General features: G+C 37.2%; 2 protein-coding genes across 2 annotated transcripts; one reads left to right on the top strand and one right to left on the bottom strand.

The window, feature by feature from the left end:
* Window positions 1-7,726: 7,726 nt before the first annotated feature.
* Window positions 7,727-8,474, top strand: LOC136800402 (uncharacterized). Its single transcript, XM_067057061.1, has one exon. It carries the CDS (start codon window positions 7,790-7,792, stop codon window positions 8,459-8,461), a length of 672 nt encoding a protein of 223 aa, XP_066913162.1. The 5' UTR covers window positions 7,727-7,789; the 3' UTR covers window positions 8,462-8,474.
* Window positions 8,475-17,618: 9,144 nt separating this feature from the next.
* On the bottom strand, window positions 17,619-18,491 carry LOC136800418 (uncharacterized). The gene has a single exon (XM_067057078.1). It carries the CDS (start codon window positions 18,489-18,491, stop codon window positions 17,619-17,621), a length of 873 nt encoding a protein of 290 aa, XP_066913179.1.
* Window positions 18,492-24,428: the final 5,937 nt, after the last annotated feature.

Raw genomic sequence — 24,428 nt, 5'->3', positions numbered from 1 at the left:
TTGACTGTTGGAGAGCAGTATGGTCCGATCAACAATACGCTTCCGAGCCGGGCGACGTTTCCCGATTGACAAGGAGGATGGAGCGCCGTGCCCATATTTTCTCGCGACGTTTCTTGAAGAAATGACGTCTTCATCCTACAATAAAAATACTCTACTGTTTTTGACGCCGGAGCTCGACTTAAAAAGAGATCTGGAAAAAATCCATTACGTAATGCTTCCAACAGACAGTCGGGTGCAGGCGACAATTCTCCATATTGGGACTTAAGACAGTTGCACACGACGACGAAAGTCTGAATGGAAACGAGGCTAAAAAAGCTGAAAAATCGATTTTATCACCCCGCATATCAGCTTTTTTCCCGCGATTTTGCCAAAAGAATCGCACTCGCTCGCTGCGCTCGCTCGTGCGTAATTAATTAATTTTTATCACGTTTTTCTATAAAGTATCATTTTTTCTACGCCTTTTTCACGCACTCAAATCAGATCAGAATTACTTTTACAAGAGACGTGAGTGAGATTATCATTCTCGAGATGTGAGCAAAATACTTCTACTTTCATGAGATCTGAATTCATTACAGAGTTGATTTTACTTTTACTTGGAGTCACAAACATTTGGGGATAGTATTTGGACAATATTTTGTAAGTAATTTCATGTACATATCGTTCTTTCATATGGTGATATTTTTCCCTAGTTTATAAATACCTAAGTCAGATTAAGACATATTTTTATGAAGGGATTTCTTTACTTGTACATTATTTTACCTAGTCGGCATTTTTCTTTCTTATTGCCGACCCAAAAAAATATCAGCGTTTTGATTGGTCGAGAGCATCGAGATATTTGCGATATTTCATATTTCTCTAGTATGGAAATATGACCGCGTTGACTTTTGGGGGACTGGGTAAGCGGCGGGAGAAAAATCAAAACAAAACAGCCGAAAAGAACTGACTTTCGGAGAAACTGACTTGGGAGTCAAAGGGAAAACGCAACAAAAATATTTTCAGATTAACTTTTACTTTGGAGTTCTTCCATAAAAGACACTAAAATCAAATCTGATGAACTAAGAAATTATAAAACTACTTGAGACCACCCAAATATTTTCAGCTTTTCGTATAAAATTCGTTCGTGTGATAAAACCAAACAGTTTTTTATCCATGGACCATGCATACAAAAAAACTTGAGATTCTTGAATGTTTGCCAATAAAATTTCTCATAACATAGCAAGGGAAGTGAAATGTCTTGTATTAAACCAAATGACGAGTGATTTTTATAAAAGTTCTCTCCTAATTCTCGTTCTCGACGAGGTACGTCCTTGAATTTTCAACTCAACAATCATTATTACATCTTCCTTCTAAAATTCAAAACATTTAAAGCTTGATGATAATCAAGAAAGTATCCAAATTGTATTACTCTTGAAAAAATGTTGTTCTTTAACCATTATTACAAGCATACATTTCCATCATGGGACTCCTTTCCTCCTCTGCTATTCTTTTCCATGCATCGAAACAAAAACATAGAAAAAGACTGAATGTTATCAATCTGATTAATCCAATGATGAAGGGTTTCTTGTCTATCGAAACAATACTGTACACCATCTGCATTTTGAATTATCAATCTAGAAACTTTACATCTCTGAAAAATCTGCAACTCTTCAAAACAAAACTTCTGGATCGAAAATGATCGAAAAATGCTTTTCTGTTTTGTTTTTGTGTGAATATTTTCTGCGGGAACATATCGAATTTTTTTGTTCGAATCTAACGTTCGAATTAGATTTTCGAATAAAAACATTCGAAACTACACAGAAGAAAGAAGCAAGGCGGAAGTAAGTTTTAAAACAAAAACAAAAAGAGATTTATATCAGGACAATTTTTTTGAGTCGACAATAAATTAGTTATCACATGACTTCTCGTGCAATACTCGATATTTTACTCGTTCCGAGATTTTACCGATATTTTTCCTCGCCTAAAGGCTCGGAAAAATATTACGGAAAAATCTCGGCACTCGTAAAATATTTCTCGTATTGCACTCGAAGTCATGCGATAACTAGTACATAGGCCTATGTACATATTTTTAGTTTTTGAACTTTGTGTTTTTAGCTTGAACAACAATCAACAAGATTCCCACGTTCCAAGATTTTTGACTCAACTATCCCTAACATCTTCAAGAAAATATTTGGGAATCAAGTGGACAACAATCAAGTTTTGGAGTATCAAGTTTTGGTGGGACAATCAAGTCGAGAACTGGGACAAATGCTGAGAGGTAGAGACACATGTCAGAGGTATAACTTAAACTTTGGCTTGGAAATTTGAAGATAGCTCACAATCTTCTTTGTGTCTCAAGTCCTATCGTCTGGAAAATAGCCTATCGTTTGGAACATACTCTCTCTGATACCCTCCATATTGTTTCCGCTACCCCCTCATTCGGAAAAGGCCGCCCGAATATCATCCTCCAATCGCACTTTCGGAAATCGTCCATCCAACGTCCGTTGTCCTCCCAAATTTATCGTTTCCGGGATTCACTCTATCCGGAATTCTCTCCTACCGTATCGTCACAGATACTCCATTTCGTTCAGATACCGCACCCAGCGTCGTATCGTTTTATCGGTATATACACCAATTGTATACAATCCAAAAATCCATCATTTCGTTGTCGATTCTCCCGTTGCAAAAAGCCACTTCCGCCCCGCCTCGTTCTCATACGCGGTTCGCCCTCAACTGTGGTCCACCCCGCCACCAATAGTGGTCCACCCTCATCCTCAATAGTGGTCTACTTTATCAATCGCAGTTCACTTTCGTTTGAATTGTCCTCAGCCCTCGATTATTAATTGCTACTGGCCGTCGTTCATTTCGCAGCCTGTTCTTGTTTCCAATCGTGATCCGCCCCGTTGTAATTCTTGGTCCGCCCTCATTTGCAATCGTTGTTTGTTCTCGTTATCAATCGTGGTTCAGTCTTGTTATCAATCGTCGGCCGCCCTTATCATTAGTGGTCTACCCTCGTTCCTAATCGGGACCGCCCTTGTGTCCAATCGAGCGTTTATTCAATACCACCCATCGTATTCGTCTGTGGTACACGCAACTACCACATCATTTGACTAATCCGTGGACTACCTGTTCTTGATTCAACCTTGTTTCATCACCGTCCAGACCATCATGTCAATACGGAGATCTCAAAGAATTGCAGGACAAGGGCCTGATCATTCCACTGATCTAGCCAAACTGATATTTCTAAGGAACACTCGAAGAGGCCTTCTAGGATATTCTTACACGGGTGGCAAATCAAATCTTATCCTACCTGAATGAATCAAGATGCATCGAGTGCGTCTACGTTGAATAACACTCTTGTGGAGACTTACTGAACTTAAAATCAGACACAACACAGAATATCTTACCTATGAACTGACGAAAGAAGGATACAAGAATGCACGAGACGAAGCTAGAGAGGCTAATCGCATCGCTGAAAGAGAGCATGAGAGATCGTACGAGATTGAGAACACCAAACCTTTCCAACACTACACCTGATACAAGTTCCGTAGGATGTAGATCCATCTGGAACTTCCAACATATCGGGTCAGGATAAACGTAACTAACGTATTCAATCCTCGTGTTCGTATACCTGTTTGGCTCCAGTGGAAACTCACCTACTGTTTATCATATCGAATCACCATCCTATTTTCAGCTATTTACCCTCACCTGTTATTCACAACCTCTTCAACGAATCTATCTCAGGTGAGATTTACTCCATGTCCACCTTCGGTGTCTTCTGTCACAGCAAAGCCACGAGCAACAGCTTCCGACCGTCTACGCCAAAAGGCCATCTACAAAAGCTCAGTTGATAATCGTTCAGCAGCCTCAACTGCCACTGTGACTCTTGCTAGCTAATTCTTACACAAAACCCAAACCTCCATACCTCATCTTCAGACCAGTCGACCAATTCATTGACGAATTGACAGAAGGAGAGGAAACATTACTCGCCGGCTTATCAAACCCATTAACAGCAAATTCTGCGCTGAGGTCCGAATTCGAGACAAAGGCTCTTCCAACCATTGAACTAGTTAAGTTCAGTGGCGACAGCTCCAAATGGCCAGACTTCGTCGAAAATTTTAGTCGCAGAGTCCATTATAAACTCTCCTCACTCACCGAAACGATCGAATGGAAAGACTCCTCAGTATTTTTGATTGGTGAAGCCAAAAAGAGCGTTGAATGTATCGGAACCTCTGGGATATTTTACGCAACTGCCTTGAAAACCGAAAGAGAGATTTCGTAATAAGACGGTGGTCACACATTCCAAGCTTAGGAACCTGCTTGACAAACCTCAGTTACCTTCTGATGATCGTTCCTCCTTGAAAAGATTTCACCAACACCTGAAATCAACAGTGACATGGCTAAAGATGATTGGTAATATGGGTGCAATTCACTCTGCCGAGAATTTGTCCAGAGCTGTCATTCGGTTGCCTGACAATTTGAGAAAGGCATTTTTATCGGACATCTAAAGATTACGAGGAACCAGTCTTTCACTGATGAAGCTGGAATCATGGCTTGACTCCAAGCTCAAGGAGTTTTATAATCCCATTGCAGACATAATCGCTCAAGAAGAACAGAAACAAAAGACAAAAGAAAGACAAACGCAAGAAGGACAATCAAATACTTGGGAGAAAAAGTGATTCAAAGACCCCAGTATGCTACGTATGCAATGAACCCCACAAGCTTTGGCGTTGTGAACGCTTTAAACAGAAATCAATTGCTGAAAGGAGAGGAGAAGCAAGAAAGTTAAATCTATGCTATAACTGTCTCTCAAAAGGTCATTCCATCAAAGATTGCAAGTGTCAAACAAGATGTAAAGAATGTCAACGAAAGCACCACACGTTACTCCATGATCCAAATTACAAAGCAAATCCACCTGCAGGAACTGAGGAAGGGGAATCTCATTATGCTAAATCCAAAAGGACAACCTTCCTTCAGATCGTGCCGGTCACCATTTCAAACGGTGATATATCAGAAAAGGTGAATGTTCTTCTAGATCCTGGTTCTGATACCACGTTAATCAGTGCCAGCCTTGTTGATCGATTGAAATTACCAAATATCAAAATAATCTGAAAGTTTCTATCAGCAACGTTCTAACAAAAAAGCAACCATGAGATCAAGATCAGTCAACTTTCTTCTTTCATCATGTGATTCCAGCGTTCATGTAGAGGAGACGCTTGGGTAGTCGAGTCTCTAAACATCAAGAAGAAACCCTACAACGTTTCGAAAAAGAAACAATACCAACATCTCAGAGATCTTCCTTACCAAACCACTCGATAAAGACGTTGAGATCTAATCGGTGCAGACGTACCAGAAGCGCTCTTGCATCTCGAATTTATTAAAGGTGAAAGCTCAAAAGAAACAATTGCTGTGAGGACTTTGCTAGGATGGACTATCTTCGGAGGGAAGTCTGGTAGCAATGATGGTTGCTCTAATTACATATCAGTTCAATCCCTTGACTCGAAGCTGAAAGATTCTGGAGTCAAGAAACCTATGCGACAACGCCTGATTCAGAAGCCTTGCTTACTCGGGATTAGAAGAGAGCCTTACATCTTCTAAAGAACAACACAAGACTCGTGAACAATCATTTTTGAAGTGGGCATGTTGTGGAAAAGTGACGATTTGGAGCTCGTGAATAATCGACCACTTGCTGTCACCAGACTTCTGTCTACTGAGCGAAGATTAGAGAAATTACCTGAAATCAAACAAATCTACAGTTCGAAGTTAGAAGATTATGTAAAGATTGGTCACGTCCAAGAATTGACCAAAGACGAAGCAGCAAAAACATCATCCACGACGAACTATATACCGCATCACTTTGTCTTAGAACCAAACAAACCGGGTAAAATTCGAATCGTCTGGGATGCATCTGCTAGGTTTAAAGGAACCTCACTGAATGATCAACTCAGTCACAGTCCTGTCGAAATTTCGAAGAGGAAAAATTGCAGTGATGAGTGACGTAGAAAAAATGTTCCACCAAGTTCTTGTACCTGAAGAGGATACAGATTCATTGCGCTTTTTGTGGAGGAAAAATGAGGAAGAGATATCAGAGTTTAAGATACTGGTCCACCCTTTCGGAAAAAAGGATTCACCGTGCTGTGCCAATTGGGCATTGAAGGGATGTGCTAATAAGATTCAAGAAGTACCAGAAGGAGAAGTGCTCAAATCGCTAACATCGGATGAAAGAGCAGCTGTCACAAAATCTGTTTCCGAAGAATTCTACATGGATGACTTGCTAGGATCATTCGATTCTACAAATGAAGCAGTCAACACCTGTTCAAACCTTTTCAGAATCACTGCTGAAAGAGGTTTTCGATTGACAAAGTGGATTTCAAATGATACTGAATTTTTTAAAGCAATTCCAAAGGAGGTTTTATCGCCAAAAATAACAAACCAACTTCAACAAGGTACTACCATCAGAAAGAACCCATGGAGTAAGGTGGAATCCAACCGACGATGTCTTCTTCTTCAATGTTCCAGTCAAGGAATGTAAAGAGACAAAGAGAGGCTTGCAGTTTTTCTTGTGTTCGATATTCGACCCTCTTGGATTCTTGGCACCCTACCTTATTGCACCAAAACTGATGCTTCAATCCCTTTGGAAAGAAGAGGTTGGATGGGATGACACTCTTCCAGAACGGATCCTGAAACAGTTCAAAGAATGGCAAGAAGGACTTTCGTCACTGACAGAAATCTCCATACCAAGATGGTTCAACTTTGCAAAGATTACAGCTACCGAAATCGAGTTACACGTCTTTTCAGATACTGCGATGAAGGCATTTGGAGCAGTTGCTTACTTTCGGACAATGAATGATGATGAGGTCAACTGTAGTTTCATCATCGGTAAATCAAGGTAGGACCTATTAAGGAAGTACAACACCACGTTTAAGCTGCAAGCTGCTGTCCTCGCATCCAGGATTAAAAATTGTGTCGTCAAAGAAATGGATCTTCCCATGAACAAGACCTTCATGTGGACTGATTCAAAGGTCACCCTCAGTTATATTCGGAAGGAGCAAAAGAGATTCTGAAATTGCGTAATGAACCGTACAAACGAAATCCGTAAAAAGACAGAAGTTAGAATTGGCGCTTCGTACCAGGAAAACTCAACATCGCAGACATTGGAACCAAATGTTTTGGTGTTGAAGAAACCAAGATATGGATCGATGGACCTGAATTCTTGAGGGAGAAGGTGGTCAGGCAATTTGAAGAACCTGAGGAGGACGAAGAACTCATGGAGATCATCACAGCCAATATCGAAATCGGAGAATCAACAAATGTCATCAGTTGGGAAAGACTTTCCAGTTGGACCAAGCTGAAACGATGCTACGCCTGGATCCTCAAGCTGAGAAGGAGATGGGTAGAGGTAAAACGTAATGGTGAATCGTCAATCAACAAAGAATTCCTTGATGTTGAGGACCTCAATGACGCTACCAAGGAATTATGTCGAATTGCCCAAGATGAATCGCAACATTCAATGGATGAAAAGAGAATTTCAAGTTTCACACCAATCATTCTACACAACCTCGTTTGTGTTGGAGGACGTATTTCCAAGTGTGACGTACCCAACCAGTCCAAGCATCAAGTCATTCTTTCCAACGAACATCCAATAAGCGAGCTCATCATACGCCATGTACATGAGATGAACCACCACTGTGGAAGAAATGCCACTCTTTCCCTTGTGCGAGAGAAGTATTGGATTTTGAAAGGAAAGGTCAGGAAAGTGCTAAATCAATGCTTTGTTTGCAGGAGAGAGACGATCAAAACCAAACATCCTACGATGGCAGACCTTCCAAAGGAGAGACTTTCAGTTGGATCACACGCTTTTGAGAATGTTGGAGTCGACTACTTTGGACCAATCAGTGTAAAACAAGGACGTAGAACTCGCAGAACTGCAGGCACCGCTAAAAGGTATGGTGCTCTCTTCACGTGTATGACTACACGAGCTTTACACCTCGAACTAGCTGGAGACCTATCAACTGACAGCTTCATCTTAGCACTCCGACGTTTTCGAGCCAGGAGAGGCAATCCAAAAACCATCAGGAGTGATAACGGAACCAACTTTGTAGGAGCTGAAAGAGAGATACGAGAAGCTCTTGCAAAATGGGACCAGAAACGAATCCAAGATGAGCTTTCACAGTATGACATTGTATGGAAGTTCAATCCACCTGTAGCTCCATGGATGGGTGGAGCTATGGAATCCATGGTTAAGCTCACAAAGAAATCATTACGATCAGTAATCAAAGACAGAATATTCACTGAGGAAGCACTTCACACGTTCCTCCTTGAAGTTGAATCAACTATCAATTCGCGACCACTCACACCACTGAGTGACAACATCAACGATTTTGAAGCTCTCACCCCTAACCACTTTCTATTAGGAAGAGCTTCACCCAATCTTCCAATCATTTATAACGCTCAACAAAACAACCTGAAGAGCAAGTGGAAGTAGGTCCAATCAACACTTGACGAATTTTGGAAGAGATGGGCAAAGGAGTACCTACCTACAATCAACGAACGAGCTAAATGGCGCCATCCAATACGGAACACTAAAGAAGGGGATTTAGTCGTCATCAGCGAAAAGGACATCCCAAGAAACAAATGGCCATTGGCACGCGTTGTTAGTGTCATCACATCAGATGATGGCATCACAAGGATTGCAAAGGTCAAGACGTCTGACGGTTCGATATACACTAGGCCAACCGGTAGCCTAGGCTTGTTGGAAGACGGAACCTCATCCAATTGACGATTGCCCTGTCACCGAGTTAAGCAAAAACATATGCTTATTATGTTGTGTTAATAATTATCACCAATGGTACACCTTACGTTGCTAAGGTACTATCAACAGAAGTTCGTCCCTGAACTTGAAGGCATCAATTGTACACCTTACGTTGCTAAGGTACTATCAACAGAAGTTCCTCCCTGAACTTGAAGTCATCAATTGTACACCTTACGTTGCTAAGGTATTATCAACAGAAGTTCGTTCCTGAACTTGAAGTCATCAATGGTACACCTTGCGTTGCTAAGGTACTATCAACAGAAGTTCGTCCCTGAACTTGAAGTCGTCAATTGTGCACCTTACTTGCTAAGGTACTATCCACAAAAGTTCGCCCTTGAACTTGAAGTCATCAATGAAACGCCTTGCTTTGCTAGGGCACTATCATCAGAAGTTCGCCCCTGAACTTTGAAGCTACCACCAATGAAACAAGACCCTATTGGGGTACCAATTGTTCGCCTTGTTCCTACCGAAGTGCTATCACTAGAAGTTCATTGAACGTGACGCAATCATCAGCCGTTCGCCTGAAACCAGGCATTATCATCAGAAGTTCGTCTTGAACTTGAGGGAATCATCAGATGTTCACCCTACATCAAATCATCAACTGTTCGACGGTCATCTTCACAGTTCACCACGAATTTTGGTAACTATTACCACCGTGTTGTACATCATGAGCTGAATAGTCCGATTGATAGACTGAATGAACTCTTGGTTCTTCCCCTTTTGGGTGGGAGTGTTTTGGATAATGTGCTTATAATTGAATTGTTTTGGTTGTGACGTATGAGCTCGATAATGACAAGATGATAATTATCTTTAATTACCTTTTATCATGTTTTTCTATAAAGTATCATTTTTTCTACGCCTTTTTCACGCACTCAAATCAGACCAGAATTACTTTTACAAGAGACGTGAGTGAGATTATCATTCTCGAGATGTGAGCAAAATACTTCTACTTTCATGAGATCTGAATTCATTACAGAGTTGATTCTACTTTTACTTGGAGTCACGAACATTTGGGGATAGTATTTGGACAATATTTTGTAAGTAATTTCATGTACATATCGTTCTTTCTTGTCTGTACACAAACCCAATATCTACGGCTAATTTCAAAATTCATTGCCGTAGAGGGTCTGTTGTCATTGTCTTTTCTGGTTTGAGATTTTTCAAACCAACCGCTACGATGGAGTGCTGTTGGAGTTTGGCGAGAAATCGGAGGCGATATGACCAAATGGCCGTCAGAGTTGTCGGAGAAAGTATATAGAAGTTTGTCGAAAAAAAGTGTTTTCATAACAAAACTGACTTCTTTATTTTTTAATAATTGGAATAAAAGAGAGCTCTAAATGAAGACATTCTATTGCAAAATAACTCTTTTTGTACAAATCGAATGTTTTTTTTTTGATCTTTGAGTTCACGAACATGAGAGAGAAGTTGTTTGATTGGAATCTTGTTTTTAAAGTGGTTTCAACTTTTATGTTCAAATTCAGTATTACTTTTACGGCATTTGATCTATGTAGAGTGGCTATAGTTTGTTTTGTTGGCATAACTTTTGTAATTAAAATGTTTGTATTTTTCTTTGGCCGACTACATGGAAAAATAGGGTAATTGGAAAATAATTTTCTGTTACACAGTTTTGAATATGTCTTCGTTACTTTTCAGCTTTTAGTTTGGCTCAAAAACATTAAAAAGGCAGCCAAAACATGCTTAGAAAGTGACCCTCAATGCAATGGACCCCATCCCTTTGTTTACAATTTTCGTACTTGGGGGCCATTTTATTTCAAAATTATACTTCATCGCAGAGGTCTCCGTACGGAAAAACTTTTATCAAACAGACAATGCGCACAGAGTGAACTACGCTACGATAATCGTGAGATACACTCTGGTACAGAGTACGTTCTTTCATATGGTGATATTTTTCCCTAGTTTATAAATACCTAAGTCAGATTAAGACATATTTTTATGAAGCGATTTCTTTACTTGTACATTATTTTACCTAGTCGACATTTTTCTTTCATAGGCCTATGTACATATTTTTAGTTTTTGAACTTTGTGTTTTTAGCTTGAACAACAATCAACAAGATTCCCACGTCCAAGATTTTTGACTCAACTATCCCTAACAGGGGGTACTAGGGTTGGTGAATGAGGGGTATGTGCGGACGGGACCTCCGAAAATTTTTCTCATTTTCTTCGTCTGGGATTCCGTGAATTTCTACGTTATTTCGCCTTACATATTGCTGTAGGTTTATATTCTCAATTGCAATCTTTGTCAGTCTACTTTTTGTCTCTTTCAATTCCTCTTTTAATAATTCATTCTCACTTTTAGTTGCTTGATAATTTCTGCAGTAGCATTATTGATTTCTTCTGAGAAGAGAAGTATGTAGTTTAGCGATCTTGAGTAAACATTTCCTGGGTGATTGCTAACTGTGAACGATCGACGAAAACATCACTCTCATTGTTACCATTCTTTTCATCATGGCTTTCTTCAATGTTATTCTCGTGTTCTGTAGATGTTGAGCTTTTCTTATTTGGTTTTCTTCCTCTACGACCCATTGTTGGTTGAAGAAGAATAAGTTCAGAAAAAGTTCGACTTGCTAAAGATAGGTAGGTGTGTGTTCTTAAGTCATGCGTCTAGAGACACGTCCGTACTCTTTGATGAACTTGCGAAGAAGTTGTTCTTCAAATTAGTTTTCAAGGTTGGCTCGGCTGAAATTTTTTCATCTATGGCTCAAAATTTGGTAATTTCTTATAAAAATTTTAATTTCTCATAAAAATGTTAATTTCATTAAAAAGTTTATTTTTTCATGAATCATATTACAAGTTTTGCCACACATTTTTTTGCTTCAAGTAACCGATATAGTGCAATGGCAGCATCAATCTTTGATACGCATTTCGGTGGGATGCTAATGTGGCTAACTGTTTGTGGGAAATCTTTTGACTACCTTTCTTAATACACTATTAATTGAAATCTTAAACAAAACTAGAATGCCATTCTTTTTTGTGAATTTTGTCCAAATTTTCAACATAGAAATATCTCAGTAGATATGTGAGATCATCGTCTAATAAATGTTGGCTATTTTCAACAATTAAAACAATATAATTAAGATTTAATGAAAAATTAAAGTTTATTATGGTGCGTTTTGTAACTTTAATTCAATTTTTATTCAATTTCAGTTTTTTGAAGCGTAGTTTATGCAGCTGTATATATGTAGTATAATTTTTTTGGATTGTCAGTTCTATGAGTTCCCTTGTTAAAGATGAGATTTAAACTCCAAACACTCTCATACAAATGGCTTATGATACTTTGCGCAAAGTAGCGGAATTTCGTTCTGTCTTTTTCTGTTTTCTCTTTTTCTTAAATCAGGGGTAATGTATATCTGCAAAAATTGATCTTGTTTATCAAAAATTGTTAAATAACTTTAAAATAATTTTTCTTATAAGAAAATCAATGGATTAAGATTCAACACTTATCCTGTAAGATTTCTTTTCTGCTCTATTTATCAAAAAATCAAAAAATATTTTATTGAAAAAAACTATAAATTTTCAAGTTACAGATTATAGTCAAGCTTTGCGCTATTTCACAGAATGAGACAAAGAAGTTAGACTTTCGTTTACAACTTGATATTTAGCGAAATTCCGTCGTATATCAATAAACTCTGAAGCCATTTTACTATTTGATCGCAAGAGACAGGGATGTAAGACTTTGTTTACAACTTGATATTTAGCGAAATTCCTTCTTATATCAGTAAACTCTGAAGCCATTTTACTATTTGATTGCAGGAGACAGGGATGTAAGACTAATGAACCTTCGTTTACAACTTGATATTTAGCGAAATTCCGTCTTGTATCAAAAAACTTTGAGCCCAGCCCCACTGGAAAATTTGGCAAAAATTTCGTCTCTAGTGGGAAAATACCCTGAAAATTTAGCCCCACTGTGAAATTGACTTTGATTTCATACACATTCGAAATTCATGTTTAAAAATTGCACTCCAAACCCATCCCCAGTGGATTTTTTAACCTTGGAACAATAGATTTTCTATCCCCATTGGGGTTTCAATAGGAATTTTTATCCTCACCGAGGAAAAAAGTTCCACCGGGGCTGTGAGACAGGGGTGTTCTAAATATCAAGTTCTAAACGAAGGTTACTTGGCCTTAGCTTTTATATCTGTTTCCTTATATGAAAAAGTAAAATGACTTCAAGTTTATTGATATAAGACGGAATTTTACTAAATATCAAGTTGTAAATGGAAGTGCTAGTTAGTCTTACATCCCTGTCTCATTCTTTGTAGAAGTAAAATGACTTCAAGTTTATTGATATAAAACGGAATTTCGCTAAATATCAGGTTCTGAATGAAGGTTCCAAAGTGTTTCTTCATCTTTCTCATTTGAAACAAATATGCAAGATGTCTTTAAAACTTTATTGATAGGATAGGAAGTAATTTTATGAATCTCCAAAGCCTATAAAACGTTGGTAATGATATATTATTTAGTTATTGGCTGCATCATTGGTAGCTATATCAAAACGCTTTGCTTACAAAAGTGCAAACAACTATAAGCACGAAGAGAAAAAAATCATACACATAGTTTTCTATACAACGTACGACTATACAACAATGGGATTAATTCACTTGAGAAAATTCTCTCGAAAGAGCGAATCTCGTTTTTTGTGGGTTAGGACCCCCATGTTGAAGAAAAGTGAAGTTTAGTGCATGAAATGGGTTTTTAATAAAAGTGTACCTTTTCCACCATTTTTGAACGAATTTTAAACTTAAAATGTGTATTTATGCAAAAGAATACTTCTATGTGTCATTTGGGAATAAACTTTCTAGGATTTGTCCAATTAGAAGAAGGTTTTAATTTTTAACGGAATTCCGTTACTTTGCGCAAAGTATCATAAGCCCATACAAATATAATATATCTCTTCAAAGGAAAGACATTATTTTAGTAGTTTATTTCCCTGTTTATACCAAACTAGCAAAATAATTGAATCCCTTTTATAAGTGCCTAATCAATTAGTTCAAATTTTAAACCTCTCTATATATGGTAGTTGTAACAGGAAAAATAGTACAAAACGCGTCCAATATTAGATTCAGACAAAAAGAAAATGTACCTCGAAATTATTAATTTATAAATTAAACACAGGCAGATAAAAAATTTACAAACGTTTTTCGCATAAGCGTAAACAACATGGAATAAGAAGACAATCGCTGGGACTTAACGACGCTAAGGCGTCTTGTGTAGTTTCAGACAATCACCCATATCTTTTAAAAGGGCCCGTACAGCTAAAGCGACAGAAAGTAGAATGAATAACAGCAGGCAGATGAGTGAGGCGGAAGATGGTGATAGCGGAGAAGATTCACCAGCAAAGAGAGGTAGGAGAGAAAAGGTCAAGTTAGACGAGATATCGGTTTATGAAATTATAATAACTAGGTGCAATATTAAAATTGAGGACGATCTATTATTGGAAGCCAGGCTTCAGTATGATTAAGGTAAAAATGATCTATTGAGTTTTGTTATGAGACAGACCTCTTCCAAGAAGAAAGAATTGATCAAGACTGCTAGGGGCGTCAAAGATTCAAAGAGAAAGGCAAATAGAAAGAAAATGAGTAGGATGGAGATCTTGAGAGAGGCCAGGGACATGGAGTGTGTTTGCAATGATCAATACAGGCTTTGCGCAGTCGAAGTTTTGAAAAGAAATGAAGCAGACATTGCCTAATTCAAAGCGGCAATTTTGCAGGTTAATGAGCTTGGGCGGGACAAAGTGAACAAGGTTATGCTAACTGGGCTTTCCAATTGAGGGATAACCTTGAAAATTTCCTCAACCTTCTGGAAGGATGGCCCTGGCAACCTGCCAACTTAAGATGTTCATTTGGCGTGAGATAAAAATTTCGAAGGAAAATCCGAAATCTTAGCCCGATATTTCCGATTTTCCGACTTCAGAAAACGGAAAAATTTTTCCAAAAAATCGGAAAATCGGGGAAATTTTTTTCCAAAAATCGGAAAATCGGGGAAATTTATTCCGAAAATCGGAAAATCGGGGAAATTTCTTTCAAATATAAAAAATGCGTGAGAAATCAAACTTTTGAAAAATTGCGTGAGACAGTGTTGGAATGCGTGAGTCTCACGTCCAATGCGTGAGAGTTGGCACCTATGAGTCTATCGTGTGGTCAATGATTTCTGGGCTGTATGATAAGATCGTGTTTCGAACTCTTCGACAAAACTCCTCAAAGGTCTCGTGTTTAATTTTTCCTTTTAATGCGTCTTCGTTCAACTTTCTCCAGATGTTATGGAATGCATTTTCGATAGGATTGAGATCTGGACTTTTGAAAAGACGACAGCCTACAGCATCCATGGCCAAGTGAGCTGCTGCTGAATTTTGACTGGGTTCACCATCTTGCAAAAAGATTTTCTTCATGGGTTTGCCGAAGATTGAAACATTTAAGGGAAGTGTTCTTTAATGTAGCCCTTGCAGAACTGGCCATTTACTTTTCCTGTAAAATGGTGGCATTCCATGAGTCCTTTTCCATATGCTATAGCGCAGAAATATTTGGCAGTGCGGGAACCAACTCCTTCCTTTTCCCCCCTTGGCGGTGTTGTGCAGATTTAATTCTTTGCCTCTCTTCATGTATGTCCAGGTCCGGCAGGTTTTGGCATAATCACAAGGGTTAGTTTTGTGTACGAAGGAAGTTTTTTGCACCTTTTAGCAAATTTCATTCTTTTTTTTAGGTCCCCCTTCAATAGGATGCCTTTCTTCCTACACTGTTTATACTTGTAGCCTGCCGCGTTCAAAACAAAGTGCACAGTTCTTGGAGCAAGGTGATAAACCCCTACTCTATGCTGTATGTGTGTTGCATTAAAAGTAACGTACTCCTCTTTTATTTTTCTCATTGCAGCAAATATTTTTCTGCGATCTCAGTCAGTCACTTTAGGCGGTCTTCCCGTTCGTTTTTTGGGCTCACTCTCAGTGTCATTGAGTGTTTTTTTTCATGTGCCGATTAATAGTTGTACGTTTGTATTGCGGATACGCCTCTTGTAATTGTTTTAACGTTTCGCCTTTCCCCTGGTAGAGATTTCTAGGGAATTACTAGGAAATTCCAGTGAAATATAAACTCAATTTCCTAGGATTCCCTAGAGTTTTAGGAAGCAAATTTACCAGGAATTTACTAGGAATTTTCTAGGGGATTTCTAGGCCCATGTTGTTGAAATATTTATACAATTTCTCGGAATTTTTTAGGGTGTGCGATTCTTATAAAAAAGGAGAACCTCTCAGTTCTAGGATTTTCTGGAAAATTCCTGGGAAAACCTTGAAAATACCTGGAATACATCATTTTTTATAAGAAAAATCAAAAGAGTGTATAATGCTAATAATTACCATCACATAAAGAAGGTCTGCTTTGTAAAAATGGATAAGCCTGAATTTCTAGGTATAATATACAGGAATCTTGTAGTGTTGAGAAAATGAAATATTATGGAGTATAGATCATGCTTTTGTTTATAGTTTTTAAGTTAACATTATGCTTATGACAAATTGGTCCAGAAATGTACACCAGAAGATTAAGGACAGAAACATTGCTAACCATAATAAAACATGAAAAATACCTTTCTACATGGGGAATATTGGTAAATTTGAAGAATTTTCGTTACCATCCAACATTTTAGCCAACCGCAGCAAACATGCGCCCCCAATTTCCAAAATCAAAATTTACCAAAATACAGAAATATGTTACACAGAAGAAGAAGAAAGACAAGTTATTCTATTTGGCATAAATTTTGAATTTTTTTATGATGATGATATATCTTTCTTTTTTCAGGTCTATGTACAGTCAAAAATCTCCTAAAGGAAGTTTACAATGTGTCATAATGAATACAATGAATAAGCAACAATAACATTACAACAACAGCAACAGATTAAACCAAGAAAGAAACAATACTTTATTAAATGACGAACAGTCTTGATTTAAGTTTTTTAGTGAAAATCGAAAAGCTACTGGTGGATAAATCTAGGCAAAAATTGTTCCAGCAATGAGGGTGTTTAGGGGATTGACAAAGTTCTTGTAACGATTTTGTTTGTTCGTTATATTCGTTCAAGCTAAAAACACGAGAAAAAATTATACAAAGTAACTTGACATATTTACATACATAGGCCTATGTTAGTAGTCGTTTAGTCAGTCAAAAAATATACAAGTCAAAATTGTACAAGCTATAGTCAAAGTCTGAGCCAAAATCTAAGTCAAAATAGGATAAAAATGGCACAAAATAGCATGGAAAATATGTACAAGACAGAAATATACTTACAAAATATTGTCGGCAAACTATCCCAAAAACAAATAAAAGACTTGACTTGATAACTAGTCAGACGCTATCAAAGTTGCAGTTTGTCAAAGTCAGACATGACATTTTCTTACTAAAAAGTCGTCTTTTCTCTCACAGCTTTCTTGTGTCTTGTCAAAGAGAAAATTGTGTCAAAAAAGGCGTTCAAAGTTTTCTATATAAAAAGGCAATAAAAAACACTAATTACTCCGGCAGGAGAGCCATCATACCAAACCACTCCGATGGAGAGCAAATTCAATGACGTTATGCACTTGGGAGTTTTAACCAAAACACTCCACCCAACAGAGATTGCGTCTCTCCAACAACCAGTGCATCCAACAAGCATTTGCCATTTGACCAACAAATCATACAAACGCAGACTGCGTTTCATGTAAAAGTTCTTTGAGTTACCAATGCGATTAACTCATATCAAAGTTCATTTAGTAGAATTTAACACAACAATACCATAATTACAACCAAGCTGGATTTCGAACCACGCTCGTTAAGACCATTTCATCGAAGACAACGATCACTGGACAGCTTCCAGTAATCCTAACCTCCCAACGGCTCGTTTAAAAGTGCTCCCGTCCTTCGTCCTGACGATTGCCACTCGCGTTCTGCCATCCTCTGATGGAATTACGCTTTGGATTCGTGCCAACGGCCACTTGTGTCTGGCGATTGAGGTGTCCTTGATGACCACAAGGTCTCCTGGCTTCATGTTTCTCGTTTCGCTCGTCCATTTTGACCTTTCGTTAAGCGAGGGCAGGTATTCTTTCACCCATCTTGACCAAAACGTTGCGAGTGCCTTTTGGACTTGCTTCCATTTGCTCCTTAGTCCGGATGCCTCGCTCATGATTGGATAATTTGGTGCAGATCGACCAAGAAGAAAGTGATTTGTAGTCAGGGCTTCATAATCGTTTATGTCGTCACTAACAGGTGTAATTGGTCGGGAATTGAGGGTTGACTCTACCTCAAGTAATAAGGTGTGTAAAGCCTCCTCATTAAACATTCTGTCACCCACCGTTGCCCTCAGTGCTCTTTTTGTCAGCTTGACCATGGACTCCATGGCACCACCCATCCATGGCGCGACGGGTGGGTTGAACTTCCATTCGATGTTGTTTGCTGAAAGTTCATTAGTAATCCTTTTCTGGTCTAATTTCTCGAGTGCCTCCCTTAATTCTCTCTCTGCCCCCACAAAATTAGTCCCGTTGTCACTTCGGATAACCCTGGGGTTACCCCTTCTTGCCCTGAATCTTCTAAGTGTTAGGATAAAACAATCAGTGGACATGTCACCTGCTAGCTCGAGATGTATACTTCGTGTCGTCATGCAAGTGAACAATGCACCGTATCTCTTTGCTGCACCAGTGGTTCTTCTGGTTCGTCTTCCTTGTTTGATTAGCATTGGACCAAAGTAGTCCACTCCGACATTTTGGAATGCGTGACATCTGGAATCAACTCTCACGGCGATTTGACTTTGGAACTATCAATCGCGGAAGAAGCGAAAAAATATAGTGTTCGGCAAAGTAAACACCACGGAAATTTTATAATTACGTCATTTTTTAACCGGCGGGAAAGCAAAGAACCTTCGAGAAATCTTACAAAAGGTAAACAAAATGGCAGGCATCAACTACCACAACTTTTTCCAAAGAGCTCTTCTTCATCATAAATACCATGTTCATCAAAAGCTTCGAGACAATAACATTGCACGAACCAACTATGTAAACCCTCATTATAAAACTTTAACATTTTCTACTGCAAAAGAGGTATACGACACTCTTTATTCCTCCAAACTTTCTCTGTTACAGACACTGAAGGGAATGGTTTCTGTTTTTCCTTGCGATTCTATCCTTAGAATTAATTCAAATGGGGATGCAAATCTCATTTGCCCATTCCTCAAACTTTCTGAGCATATGAGTATCAAATTTTTTAAAAATGATGGTACTGTTGTGTATCAGACATTTGAGGAAGGCAAGTTATGTCTACCGATCGACGTCTCACAAGATGGTGGTAAGATATTGTTTTTTTTTTGTGGTGGGCTTGACGATGATGATGAGGTTCCAGCATGGGTGAAAGATCATGTCCCATCTGATTTTCTTTTGCCTGTTCACCCTGAAAAATTTAATTGTGAAAGGGGAGTGGATACTATCACCTGCCGCAAGGAGAATTTGGGCACAGTTAATGTTCCGTATGCCCAAGTTGTCAATGATGGTGATATAATTAAAGTTCGTAATCAATTCTATGAAGTTCTTGGTTGGACAAGAGATTCATTTATTCCTACCACCAAACTTGTTAGATTTACAACAGATTTCCAAAGAAATGCAAACAGTTCAAAATATTTTGTATGTTCTCCTCCTTTGTTCAAAGGCAATATGCAGTGGTTGAGTAAAAGTGCTGTTGAGGAGTATCGCCCAGTTGCTATGTGTTTTGACAAAGAAGACAGTCTTGGTTTTGGCAGGCATAGTATTTTATTTCAAAATGCCTATTTTAATAGATTAGGTTTTTTGACACATGACACTTCAGTTTGATCAGGCCTAAATTAATCGAACAATATCAAAAACTGATTTCCTTACTTTGTTGAATCTACCCTTCATGCTTTCACAGTGAAAGGGATTTTAATAATACCCCAAGGTTTTTTGAAATTAATTGGTATAAAACTGATGCTTTCTAAGACTTTCGCAGCTGCAATTTTAATACCGAAAGCCTATTTTTGTAAACATTAAATTCATTAGAATCTTTTAGAATAATGAATTCACAAAAAAGTGCACATAAGAATTGAATCTTAATTTGTGAGAAAGTCCTTATTCCATGCCATTTTGTATTATAAATCTCGTTCGATTAATTACCGTGGGATCTTCTAATATCAGATGGTAGCTTGTTCTAATTTCATCACCCCTTTTTTACCGAAGCCTTGAGTGTGGTCAATTTATTTTAGCTTATCAGTTAGAAAAGAACAAAAAGGGTGACAAAATTAAAACAGAGTGTCCGGCATTAGGCAATCCTATGGTATGTCCAGCTTTGAGAGTTCTTGTGTGGCCAGAGTATCAGATATGATGTATAATCTCCGTTCAATAAGTTTTTTATTTATACTCGATGATCTGATTGCAAACAGATTTGACAGCGGCTTGTTTTATCGTATTCTTATTTAGGAGTCATGTAATAAGATTGAATTCATTCATTATTTAGGAGTCATGTAATAAGATTGAATTCAGGTTCATAAATTTATGAGATTGATAGGATAGTCCTTTTTTTAGAAAAGCAAACTACTATTTTTATTATTTTGATATTAATCCAGCTCATTTTTTCTGTTGATTATTTCTGTTGATTATTTCTGTTGAGTATTTAGGAGTCATGTAATAAGATTGAATTCAGGCTCATAAATTTATGAGATTGATAGGATAGTCCTTTTTTTAGAAAAGCAAACTACTATTTTTATTATTTTGATATTAATCCAGCTCATTTTTTCTGTTGATTTCACTGATTATGACAGATTTTAGAGTATTTAGATTTTTAGATATTCTGCGTTTCTAGATATTTTTCAAAAGAAAGATAGTTATTAAAAAATCACTTTAAATCAGATGGGATAAAATTTCTTCTATTTTGTAACTTTCAGCATTTCCACATAAATAAAACCAGGGGAAAAGTTTGAAATTTCACTTAACAAAGAAAACTGTCAAAACCCTTAAATATTAATTCTTTTACAAAATTAAATTCACATGAAATTTAATCTGATTTTAAAGTAATTATTGTTTTTATGAGAATTTCAAGAAGAAATTTCTGTATTTTAGCTATTTCAAAAAGCTATTTTTAGAATGATATCAAGTCTGCTTAACATTTGTAAAGTTTAAAAGAAAAAGTGTTATTTTTCAATGTCAACATATTATTCTAATACTTAACTTCCTTCAATCGGGGTTACTCTTATAGGTGAGGGGTAGCTTCAATCACCTCTAGAATTGGTCCTTAATATATTTAAAAGTCAAAAGTCAAGGCATGACTTGTTTATGTAATTTCAGTAAAATTTTTAATTTGCAGACCGGTGTTCTTTTTGGGGGTGATAAAAGTATTCTTTATTTCGGCCACAGTGAAACATTTTGCTTATTTTTAACTGAAGGTGTCAGAGAGCTTATTTAGAAGACGTGCTTGGGTCAGCCTTGCGTGGATGGTTTCACACCCATATCTCTCTTCAGTTATTAATTATTTAGTGAAGGTTTCCTTTTTAAACTGAAAATGTTTTCATCAACACTTGAAAGTATGATTTAAAAAAAAATTTAAAGTATTTTTGACTTTTCGACCAACTTTTTTAGAAACCTGGTTTGTATGGTAGGAGGTTTTGTACTTTTATTGTGTGACGGGATCTGCCCTTTTTTAGTACGGTATTACGAGATTTGACGGAAAAAAATACGGGAAAACGGTATTTTAAAAATCAGACGGCCTTATTTTTTTCATTAATCCGGTATTTGAACCAGTATTTAAATATATGATACAAATAATACAAAATATAGCTACTTGAATAAAGGAATTTGCATTTCCCCAGCACAGGGATCGAACCTGTGATGTCAGCTTGAAAAAAACTGATGCCTTATCTAGTAAGGCAACTGGGGTATTGTGGTTCAAATCCTAGCCAGCCTTTAATAAATGATATAAATAATACAAAATAGCTATTTAATGCATTTGCACATTCCCAGCGCAGGTTTTGCACCTGCGATTTTCAGCTTTAAGAGCTGCTGTCTTCACTAATTAGACGACTGGGATTTTTTCATTATTCTCAAAACATCAGAAACTGTATAACATAATTATAACATAAAAATAATTCAACCACAACATTATAGAAAAGAAATGAATACTAACAATTACATTATATTCTCAGTTGAGCAAAATCTAACGCGTCTAATTGTGGATGGCTTGAGTGCAACGGGCAACTTTTGTTTTTACGATTATGTCCCTCCTCGTGGCATGCAGAACAAGTGATAACTTTTTGAGACGGTATAATAGTCTTTGTGAAAAACAATTGCTTCGACCGCATCAAATGAATAACTGTTTTAAAGCGCACGTCTGAAAGGTTGGTTTCATTGATTTCGTAATATTTTATTCTTTTGTTCAAGTGTTCTCCTGCATTTGTAGTGTAACAACCATAACCCCATCCAAAAAGATCATAGAGTGTTTCCATTAACTCTGCCAGGTGATTCCTCAAATAATGAAGGTAGGGCATTGCATTAGTGCAACAACCACCGGCATTTGCTAAAAAATTCTGGAAGAATGTTTCCGCTCTTTTTCCAAATGTTTTGATTCGCTCAACATCTGCATGGACACTTCGTATGTCTCTATGAAAATACAAATTATAAAATATCGAAATTAAACAATAGCCATTAAAAAACCTATAAAGCCAATTTCCTTCATTAAAAACTATAAAAAAGATAAAACAAATTGTGCTGTATGTATACCTTGCTAAATCTTTGAAACATTTGTACAAGTCTAATGCATGGCGGAATTTTTCTGCTTTGTCGGATTTCCATGTAATACCAGAAGCTTCGATGAATACATTCAAAAACGTATCAATGTTGTCTTCCAAAATCTTACAATCATTTCCTATCATCTTTAATGTTTCTGAACCATCGTAAAACTTCTTTTTACTAAGATTGAGAAATAAATTTAATCAAATATAAAACAGATGAGAAAAATTTCCTTCAACTAAGGAAATAAAGGCACAAAGCCAATCTCAGCTAATATGAATATGTCGAATGTCCAATAACTCAAATTTGAAATGCTAGCTCAGAATTTAAAAAATGATACCTCTTGAAATAGGAATCCAACTGAAAAGCTAAGTAGGTACAACCAATTTTTCTCAGGGCAACTGGAAACAACTCTTCTTGAGAACGTTTACTTATTATAAAATGAAGAAATTTCCACATGTATCGGTGATGAGCCAGAATTAGGTGAAGCCCACATGGTGGTATGAATTCCAAAATAGTGGCATCAAATAAAACCGTAGTCTGAAAGTAAATAGTACCAATCAAAAATTTTCAACAACCAACCAATCAATCAATTTTCATATAAATTACCCCTTTTCCTTCTGAAACTGAAAACATTTTACGAAAAAATTATTATTTGATCTACCACGTGTAACTTTCGTAAAGAATGAGCACATTTCCCTCTGCAAAAATATTTAACGAGAAAAATACTGAGATTCTATCAAACATAATTTTCATTAAAGTTTTCAGAAAAAAACCTCCTTTTCTTCTGAAAAATAATATTTTCGAGAATATCAACATCAGTACAGACTTACCCATTGTCCAAACAAACTCTTTGTGAGCTTTTTATAAGCAGCTGAATCTTTGTTTGGTTTACAACCAAGCTCTTTCAATGCAACTTCACCACGTGACTTCATTTTTGCGATACTTTGCTTTTCCCCAACTGACTTTTTCTTTGTATTCCACTTCGAACTTTCAAGCTCACAATGAAAACATCCAAATTGATGTGTACATTGGCATCTCCCGAGAATTTCTTTGGTGAAACACAAATCGGCGACAAGAAGAACAATAACATTAAACCGCTCATCCTGACCGTTAACATTAAGCACAACACCATTATGAACCAATTGTGAGAGTTCAAGATAATGATCCTTGCCATGATTTTCTAATATTTCACGTGACTCACCACCACGCCATAAATTAGAGATGAATTAACCGTAAGGGCTGTTTACCATCTTTTCCATATTCAGTACAGAAAATGACAACTGCTCTGTTGGGTAGCGGCTAGAAGCACGAAAATTATCACCTGTGTCTCGAACAACGATAGTTCAACGATATTCAAAGCTTTAAATAGGTTATGATCACGCTTTTTCAAAAAATCAAAAAGTTTTGACTGTTGTGTATCTGTCAAAAATTTGAACATGTCTAATAGATCTGGACATGACACTATGTGTTGAAGAGTATCACGCAAATTAGTCTGATAACCCATGCATTTGCAACGTGTAATGTCTTTGTGAATGTTTTCAATTTTACCTGTATCCAATCTATTGCAATACTCCCTGACATCTTCATATGAGGGTATTTTTATATTTTTAAGAGCAAACAAAGTTTAAGATTTTTGTATGATCTTTGAGAAAGTTCACACTTCCCCATTATGAGTTCTGCAGTTTCTTTACAGTCAAGTTGATTTGGGCAAGTTCTAATCTTGAAATTTTTCACTAAATGAGACAAATAATTGTCAGTATGCTCCAGTGCATCATCAACAATACCGGGGTACTTTTCCATGAGATATGTAACAAAGCCTAAAAGACAATAGAAGGACCATAATAAAGAAATTTCTTTAGTGGAACAAATAGCTGAGAATATGCAAAAGT

The sequence above is a fragment of the Clytia hemisphaerica genome, unplaced genomic scaffold, assembly GCF_902728285.1.
Source record: "Clytia hemisphaerica strain Z4C2 unplaced genomic scaffold, Clytia hemisphaerica genome assembly, whole genome shotgun sequence".
NCBI lineage: Eukaryota > Metazoa > Cnidaria > Hydrozoa > Leptothecata > Clytiidae > Clytia > Clytia hemisphaerica.
This window is presented reverse-complemented; position numbering and strand designations above follow the sequence as displayed.

Excerpts from the sequence above, each read along its gene's own strand:
- LOC136800402 (XM_067057061.1), top strand. The coding sequence starts at position 7,790 with ATGGCAGACCTTCCAAAGGAGAGACTTTCAGTTGGATCACACGCTTTT.
- LOC136800418 (XM_067057078.1), bottom strand. The coding sequence starts at position 18,491 with ATGCTAATCAAACAAGGAAGACGAACCAGAAGAACCACTGGTGCAGCA.